Source organism: Notolepis coatsorum, assembly GCF_963971535.1.
Source record: "Notolepis coatsorum genome assembly, chromosome: 17".
Taxonomy (NCBI): domain Eukaryota; kingdom Metazoa; phylum Chordata; class Actinopteri; order Aulopiformes; family Paralepididae; genus Notolepis; species Notolepis coatsorum.
In genome coordinates this window covers 31,275,683-31,285,682 of record NC_140181.1, presented here as the reverse complement: position 1 = coordinate 31,285,682, position 10,000 = coordinate 31,275,683, and the positions used below count along the sequence as shown (strand labels likewise).

The 10,000-nt window shown below is 40.6% G+C and overlaps 1 protein-coding gene across 1 annotated transcript in view; it reads left to right on the top strand.

Annotated features, from left to right (window-relative positions):
• The window catches only part of LOC311243485 (PDZ domain-containing protein 4-like), a gene marked incomplete at both ends in the record, with an annotated part of 100,081 nt that overhangs the window by 24,934 nt on the left and 65,147 nt on the right, over positions 1-10,000 (top strand). Inside the window, one exon of the mRNA XM_084332721.1 lies at positions 7,004-7,057. Coding sequence (XP_084188847.1) covers positions 7,004-7,057 — 54 coding nt within the window. The remainder of the gene's footprint in view (positions 1-7,003; positions 7,058-10,000) is intronic.

Here is a 10,000-nt window from a genome sequence, read left to right as displayed (position 1 = left end):
TTAATTTAAGGAAAATGTTGGGTCCCGAGGCTAGACCAGTTGAGCAGGCTGAATGCTCCGCGACGCTGGTTGAAGTGGATCTAGGTAGCCAGCAGGCTGAATGCTCCGCGACGCTGAACTGCCTGGGCCGGTCTGTCTGTCGAAGACTGAGGGAACTGCGTCCGGCTTCAGCTGATTAGTGGTCTTCTGGACAAACATCCCACCCCAACAACATAATCCGAGGCAATGAAGTGTTCGCTGCAGATCCTCCTTCCCTGTCCAACAGGCTGGTCGCGCCGCCTGAGTGCAGCCAGCCTGAGCCAACGTGCCAACAACACTGTTTTTTTCACTGGTAGTTTGTGGAAATTAACCAACTTTCCTCTCTTTCACACGGTAAAATTAGTTTGAACAGCCAGGAGCAATACAAACAGAACCACCGCGGTCCCGTTGTTTTGTAGGCAACATTTTATTTACTGACTGACCCATTCACTATAGGCAGCTAACCAGCAGTGTATACACCAAACCAGCCCCATGACGTCAGCAACAAAATGGCCGCGCCCATGGCGAAAACAGGGAAATTATATTTGATTTTTCAGACAAATAAGCAGGATTTCACATTTTATTATAGGACCCTGTCTTACACAAGGTACACAACAAACAAACTAGGATCACATTGTTCACTGCTTCATCTCCCCTTTAATAGCTTAACATGCAGGGAACTAATGGGATAACTGGGGATGTTGTTTGCTCCTGACAAGAGTCTCAAAGTCTGGGCTGATGGTAGACAAAGCAACTCTGAGGTCATGCTCAATGTCCAATCTGTTCCTCCGCTTTGTCTTCAGCTGGACCAGAGCTGAGAAGCCACTTTCACAAAGATAGGTGCAATTTTTTATTTTATTTTTATTTTTTTTATTATTATTATTTTTTTTCACACACATCCGCGACCCACTCAAAATGGCCCTGCGACCCACTTTTGGGTCACAACCCACCAGTTGAGAAACACTGCACTAGACTAAACAAGATGGTCCAGGTGTTTGCATGTGTTTGTGTGTGCCGTCCATCGCGTGTCACTGAATGCCAAATAAAGACTTCTCCAAAGTCCTGCATTATTATTATTATTATTATTATTATTATTATTATTATTATTATTATTATTATTATTATTATTATTATTATTATTATTATTATTATTATTATTATTATTTAAACCATGATACTGATGGTAATATCATGGTATAATCCCATTTAAATTACAATACTGATGGTAATACCATTGCATTTGCATAACTTTCTTGGTCTCTACCATAATCATAGTGACCAAAAGTATGGAAATACCATGGCACCTTTTTTCTTTAGAAATACCACAGTACTTTATTTTTAATTTTTATACCACAGTCATTTACACATTTTTAAATACCATGGTATTTTTTTGGAAATACCATGATACTTTTTTGGTAAGGGTAAATAAAGAGGCATGGTGTGTACTGCACCATGTACTGCACCATGTACTGCACTGTGTACTACACCATGTAATGCACCATGTACTGCACTATATACTGCACCATGTACTACACCATGTACTACACCATGTACTACACCATGTACTGCACCATGTACTGCACCATGTACTACACCATATACTGCACCATGTACTGCACCATGTACTGCACCATGTACTACACCATATACAGCACCATATACGGCACCATGTACTGCACTATATACTGCATCGTGTACTGCACTGTGTACTGCACCATATACTGCACCATGTACTACAGCATGTACTGCACCATGTACTGCACCATATACTGCACCATGTACTACAGCATGTACTGCACCATGTACTACACCATATACTGCACCATGTACTGCACCATGTACTGCACTATATACTGCACCATGTACTGCACCATGTACTGCACTGTGTACTACACCATGTAATGCACCATGTACTGCACTATATACTGCACCATGTACTACACCATGTACTACACCATGTACTACACCATATACTGCACCATATACTGCACCATGTACTGCACCATGTACTGCACCATATACTGCACCATGTACTGCACCATGTACTGCACCATATACTGCACCATATACTGCACCATGTACTGCACCATGTACTGCACCATATACTGCACCATGTACTGCACCATGTACTGCACCATATACTGCACCATGTACTGCACCATGTACTGCACCATATACTGCACCATATACTGCACCATATACTGCACCATGTACTGCACCATGTACTGCACCATGTACTACAGCATATACTGCACCATATACTGCACCATGTACTGCACCATATACTGCACCATGTACTGCACCATGTACTGCACCATGTACTACAGCATATACTGCACCATATACTGCACCATGTACTGCACCATGTACTGCACCATGTACTGCACCATGTACTGCACCATGTACTGCACCATGTAGTCGACCATGTCGACTAAAGACACACTTCTTCAACCATTATCTGAAATTAAATAAAAAAAGAAAAAGAAAAAAAAATCCTAACTAACCTTACTGTCATGCAGGGCCGCGGGAAGTCCGCGGGAAGTGGGGGTGCTGAGATATTGATCGTTTTTGATAATTTTTTTTTTTTATTTTATATAATTTTTTTTTAATAAAATATATATATTATATAATTATACTTGTAGTTGTATTGTCTGCGAGACATCGCCACCACGCAACAAGTCAAAATGCTCGCTATCTGCAAACAGCTCCACTGTCTGTGTGTATACTCTGCTTTGGTCAAATCACATTTAGCGTGGGGCCTGAGAGTGCTGGGGCTGACGTTCTGCAGATGGATACTATTGAGTCAGAGCGTTCAACAGGGTCTGAAACGTGTTATGAGGGGGTGCTGAGATAAGTGATATAATAATAACGTCATAGGTTTACCACTCTGGTAAACCAACACTCTCGTTCACTAGAGACCGCGCTCTCACGCTCAGCTCTGCGGAGCGTGCGAGACAAACATGTAACCGTTTTGATGCACACATCACAGCCCAGCTTACCCCACCTGTTGCGCCCTCCCTCTGCAATTCGTTCCCCGCATACATGATCGCCGACATGCAAAAGGTCTTCGACCACCCTCCCGGGGGCTCGGATAGTTCTGCTGGCTTGTTCACGCCAGGGAAACCGCAGATATATTCCTTTACTGCGAATTCAGCGTCCCAAAACTATTCCAGGCTGAGTCTATTTTTTTTACCAACGGATTTCCAGTTCCGCGTTGACGCTTCCAGGCCGCGTCTATTCGAATCCCAACCGGTTCATGCGTCGGCTACACGCTGTTAATAACACTGCATTATCGAGACAGCGCCCCTATGACAATCTGGCAATGAATTCCAAGAGTAGGGTAAATCTGCAGTGCCGCTCCGCTCTGTGACATTGAGTAGCCTCGGTTACAATGGAATAAAAGCCAAAACAACCTTGCAGTTGCAGTTACACTCCCCGCCAGCAGGGGGTGCTGCAGCCCCCGCCGCACCCCCAGTTGCCGCGTCCCTGCTGTCATGCACTTGTCCTAATAAACTAACCTACACTGTAGCACTCAACACTTTGATGAACATTGTTACTCAGCTGATAGAGTTGTGCCCTTCCTGATGACTTGTCGTACAGAACTTGTAAGTCGCTTTGGATAAAAGAGTCAGCTAAATGACTAAATGTAAATGTAAATGTAGTTGTGTGCTCCATGGCCTGTGGCCGTGCCATGTTGTTGTGCGGCGGGGCGACGATTCTGGATGTTCGGGCGGATGGACATGGTGGTGGTTGGATGGGGGGACGTGTGGCATTGTGGATGGTCTGGGATGGTACTGGGACCTTTGGGACGCTTTGGGGTGCTGTGGGGGTTGTGGTGGGTTCTTCATGCAGGGAGTCCCTGGGGTGTCGGTGAGTTGGGGGAGTTCAGTGGTGGGGACGGGCCGGAGTCCGTTGGGGCGTGTGCGGGAGACTGGTGTCCGGCTCTAGGGGAGGTCTGGGGGGCGGGGGTTTGGTTGGGGCCATGGGTGCTGGCGGCTGCTGGATCCCGGGGGTTCACGTGCTTGTGCGCACAGGGATGTTTCATGTTTGTTCATTGTATTTGGTGAATGGTCTAGCAATCAATCAATCAATCGCTAATTTTATTACTCTCCGCCTTGTTTCCAACTGGTTAAGTTTAGGCACTCTTTCGAAGTCGCTCTCTTTCGAAGTTGGTTAAGGTTAGAGTTTGTCTTTAGAGCAGGGCGATAGACCATCAGCCCTGATTCCAAACTCTAACCTTAACCAACTTCGAAAGAGAGCGACTTCGAAAGAGTGCCTTGGAAACAAGGCGGACAGTAATACAATTACCAATCAATCAATCAATCAATTCAATAACCCATGCTCAGTGATGTACCTGAACGCGTTCAATGAACGATCGTTCATGAACGCGTTCGTATTTTGGGCGAACTTGAACTGAACGTACTGTATATCCGCTAAATGAACGTAATTGAGAACGAGTTCATTCTCAGCCCTGTGTAACGGAGTTCAAAAGTGCGTTCATTCTCGGCACTCTGTTATTATAACGGCGTTCAAAGATGTGCCATATTTCATATGCATTTCAGCCGAAAACTCAGTTAAAACACACTGTAAACTGGACAAAAATGATGCGTAAAAACCACCCGATCTGGCAACGTGCCTGTCACCCCCTGCTATTGGCTACGTGATCAGACTCCTCCTCACAACAAGCAGTGGAACAGTGCTTACAGCAGAATCTGCGCGCAGAAGCCGAGAGGCGCTGCAGCAGCACTCGCTCAGTCAGAGTCAGACTCTAGACGTCGTCGTATGCATTTAAAAGAGTTTACAATTCAAACTATTTGATAAACTTCTACTTTCAGCCCGGAAATGCATTCTGATAAACTGGATTAAGGATAAGCCTCAATTTTTACAAATGTGGTATAGAGAGATCTTCGGTATGCTGCTACCCCATGAAAGACACTGTGCATAGAGGCAACAACGCTTCCTTTCAGGAGGTGTGTGGGCCCCACTATTAGACTATTTTCCTGCTGAAATGTATCGGATCCTTCTAAAGGCCCAATGCCCCATTGTATGGACAGACCTAGGATAGAAAAAATAAATATATGTATGTTTACATGTGAATGGGCTCGAGGCAAGTGCAATAATGTACAGTGCCTGTCTTGGTCTGCTTTCCTTTTTGCTTGTTTTTCTTTTTTTGTTTTTGCTTGCTTATGGTGTGGATGATGGCATATAGATGAACTGGAGGACCCCCCCCCCCCTTGTCCCAATGTGTGTTTTTGTAATGTAAGTAACTGTACGTGAAACATCTATAATAAAAAAAAAAAATTCAAAAAAGAACTAAAAAGAACTAAATTAGTTCATTTTTGAAACCATGAACTTTAGTTCAACATTTTGAATTATGAACTATGAACTGAACTAGTTCATTTAAAAAAATTTGAACTGTGAACTGAACTAGTTCATGTAGAAAGTGAACTTTCCCAACACTGCCCATGCTCACTTAAAACAGCGCACCTCCCAGCTGCTTCTATAGAAAGTAAGTTTACATTTTTTTTTAAAGAAAAACTCTTATAGGGCAAAGAAAACTCCCCCCCCCCCCCCATTTTTTTAAATTTGTTTTACACTTTCTATAGAAGCATCTAAGAATGAAGTTCTATAGAAAGTAGGTTCAAAACAAAAGAAAAGTTGGATGTGCTAGTTTGTTGGATGTCTAGTTGAAAGACAGTTGGATGTCTTAGTTTGTTGGATGTCTTACAGTAGTTGAGAGACAGTTGGATGTCTTAGTTTGTTGGATGTCTTAGTTGAGAGACAGTTGGATGTCTTAGTTTGTTGGATGTCTAGTTGAAAGACAGTTGGATGCACTTCCGAGCTGCTTCCACATGGAGGCAACTTCTCTTTTTTTTGGGAACTACTTTTTCTGCGGATGGTTTTTTCAATAAATCTTCAATTCATGTGTGTTTATTGTATAGCAATAAGGTTGGATGAATGCGGCAGTTGTATAATAAAGCATTACATCACGTGCAGGAGTGGGTTGTGAGAATTAGACCATGCCTAGGGGTGGTCGTTAGATATACAGATACAGAATATACAGATACAGAATATACAGAATATACAGAATATACAGAATAAAACAGTGCAATAAAATTGCTCTCATTTACAGTACAATAATGTGTAGATGTAATGAGTGTAAGTGGCAGAAGGCTAAGGCGAAGAGGTACATTTTTAGCTTACTTTAGACATTTGTTACCTTATAAGGAAATCCATTTAGGTTTTAACCAACTCTACAAAGGTCCTGTTGTTTCAGTGTGTGTCCACACTGACTAATTGTGAACTAATTAGGAAAGAAGTGTGGGGGACTGTAATGTTGACCATGTGTATAGGACTTCATCTGTCTATGTGTGTGTGTGAGAAAGGGTGTGCACAAGAGCAAGTGCATGTGAAATTATTTACTATCTAGTTTTCTTCCAAATCCTCCAAACCAAGTGTAAGAGTGCACATGTGTGAATGTGTGTGTATGTGTGTGTATGTGTGTGTGTGCCTGTGAAAGAGAAAGAGAGAGTGTGCTGAAATATATAATACAATTTGTTCAGTGGCATACATGTATTAATCAAGACTAAATATTATATTAATTAAATTGTATTTGAATAAACACTTTTATCTACCTCTTCACCCACTGCAAACATTTAATTCAATGTCTAATTATTTAAATTATTTACTGATTATATTTTCCTTCATCTTTATTTTGTATTTCTTTTTTTTCTTTTGTATTATGCCTGCCATTCTGTAGGCATTGTCTTGTATGAATAAAGGTTTGAAATGGAATGAAATTAAATCAATATCACCCTGACTAACATGGCTGTATCCAGGATTCTCTCTGCATGAATGGTTTCTATAATGTCATAATATCCAGCTGACCTTTTCGCTCTGATCTTTTTCCATCCCTGCATTTCCATCTCTCTCCCTCTCTTTCTCCCCCTTTCTCCCCCCCCCCCTCTCACTCTCTCTCTTCCAGCAGAAAGGTTGGAGTAATTCACTGAGGCCTGTAGATGGACATGGTAACATCAAGGTGAGAATACTAGAACACAATTCCATATGATTAATGCTCTCTGTCTCTATACCTACCACCTTCAATTTGTTTCTGCTCTGCATATTGGCATTTCAAGTATCATTGACAAATACACTGAACCTCTAACAGATCCTGATGAGGAGAGCAGAACCGTGCATGGTTTGATTGATTGATTGAAGTTGATTTCAAATATGCAACATAACAAACAAACATCAAGTACATATATAGCCATAAGCCGTTCAAATAATAAATGTATATACAAATAAAAAATGTAAAAGAACTAAGAAAAAACAAAAAAGTCAAACTAAATTTTAGTTGTTGTTGTTTGCATTTACATATTCAAAAGGAGTGGGAAGAAGCATACACTGATTTAATACCACCCCTATTTACGCATCAGAACATACTATATTTTATTTACTAATTCATACATTACAAGACTTATATTGACAAAATTAGTTAGTTAGTTAACAATAACATTTTTAATAATACCATATTAATATTTGCCAAAACTGTATGTTACCCTGTATAGTTCCTCTAGCCATGTTTTATACATATATACAGATATACCTACATATGCACATATACATTTATACATACATACATACATACATACATACATACATACATACATACATACATACATACATACATACATACATACATACATACATACATACATACATACATACATACATACATACATACATACATACATACATACATAATGCCAGTTATCAAACCCCTTCTTCATCTCTGTACCTCTGGAAAACCATTTGACTGTATTTTATTTGAAACAGTTTTATGTTTTGACATTGCTTTAACTCCACAATCAGACCGTTCCATAATTTTACTCCGCAAATTGAAATACAAAGACTCTTCATGGTCGTTCAAAAACTGTATCTTTTGAAATTAAATGTTCCCCTTAAATTGTAACCCCCATCTTGCACGTTGAACAGTCTTTGAATATTTCCTGGGAATTAATAATTTTTTGCTTTGTACATTATTTGTGCAGTTTGATACATTATAATATCAGTAGATCTTTATAATTTTGACTGTAAGAATAGTGAATGAGTATGTTCCAGATATCCAACCTTGTGAATGATGCGCACAGCTCTTTTCTGTAGGATGGTTAATGGGTGTAATGAGCATTTATAATTATTTCCCCAGACTGCAACGCAGTAAGTTAAATAATGGTGAAACAGTAGAGAATGTGAAGTGATTTGTTATCCAGGACCTGCTTTGCTTTGTTTATTACTGAAATGCTCCTTGCCAATTTGGTGAAGTGGTGTTTGCTCCCAGTTTTATACAGTGGTATGACTTTAGCTGTTTTCATTTAATCTGGAAATGAAACAGTTTGAAATGATAAATTGCAGATGTATGTCAATTAAGCATTACATCACGTGCAGGAGTGGCTTGTGACAATTATACCATGCCTAGGGGTGGTCGTTAGACCCCCGTAGGCATGGTCTAATTGTCACAACCCACGACTGCGTGTGGTGTAATGGCTTTTGTACAACTGGCACATTCATCCAACCTTATTGCTATACAATAAACACACATAAATTAAAGATTTATTGAAAAAACCATCCGCCAGAAAAAGTAGTTCCCAAAAAAAAAAAAAAAAAGTTGCCTCCATGTGGAAGCAGCTCGGAAGTGCATCCAACTGTTCTCAGTAGGACATCCAACAAACTAACACATTCAACTGTCTCTCAACTAAGACATCCAACAAACTAAGACATCCAACTGTCTTTCAACTAGGCATCCAACAAACTAAGACATCCAACTGTCTTTCACCTAGACATCCAACAAACTAAGACATCCAACTGTCTTTCAACTAGACATCCAGCAAACTAACACATCCAACTTTTCTTTAGTATTTAACCTACTTTCTATAGAACTTCATTCTTAGATGCTTCTATAGAAAGTAGGTCAAACAAATTAAAAAAAGTTTTCTTTGCCCTATAGGGAAAAAAAATCTAAAAGTTTTATTTGCCCTATATAGGGGGGGGGGGGTTTCTCTGCCCTATAAGAATATATATATTTTTTAAACCTACTTTCTATAGAAGCAGCTGGGAGGTGCGCTGTTTTACAATTTTCTTTCAAATTAAATATTTTTTTTGCAATTAATCAATCAATCAATCAATTTACAAAAAATATTTTTTTTCCACAATGACTCATGGCCCATCAATTACATCATCCAACATTGTTTAAGCAACTAAGACATTCGCTGTGACAGAATCGTTTTTCATTTAGTCTTTATGACCCTATCACCATTATCCTTTCGTAATGTTTTGAACACCGGCTTGTCCGCCATCTTGCTATGATTCCGAAAACCACGAACGCGCATTGATAGTGATGCGGTTGTGGGCGGGTACTGGGACCAAGAGCGTTGGGTTATGAAAAATACCCACGTGTAAGTTGACTGTTTCAGCCAATCAGAATCGAGAAATTTGCATGCCGTTGTATAATGGTTTTGAAATCCCAGCAATAACCTTTTTCACTAATGTCATATCAATGTCATCACAATCAGTCAAGGTCAAGGTCAAGTTTATTGGTATGTCCCAAACTGGGCAATTCATGTTACAGCAGATAAATAGGAGCTCCACAGCAAACATACATAACAAGAAGAACACAGACAGACATGTACAGTAGGCCTACATGGTCGCAGGATCAGATCATAACAGTCAAACAAGCAACCACAACCACCCCCCCACCCACCCACCCACCTCAAAGCCGCCCTCTCCTGCCTCCTCCGTTGATGGCACGAATGGAGGTAGGTATAAATGAGAATTTGTATCTATTGTTTTTAGCTGCAGGGGTCTCCAAACGTTGGCCGGAAGGCAATAATTGATACTCCGGATTTAGGGGGTGAGAGCTGTCCGCTCTAATCGATGACGCCTTCCTGAGCACCTGCTCGTCATATATATGACCCAGACAGCTGAA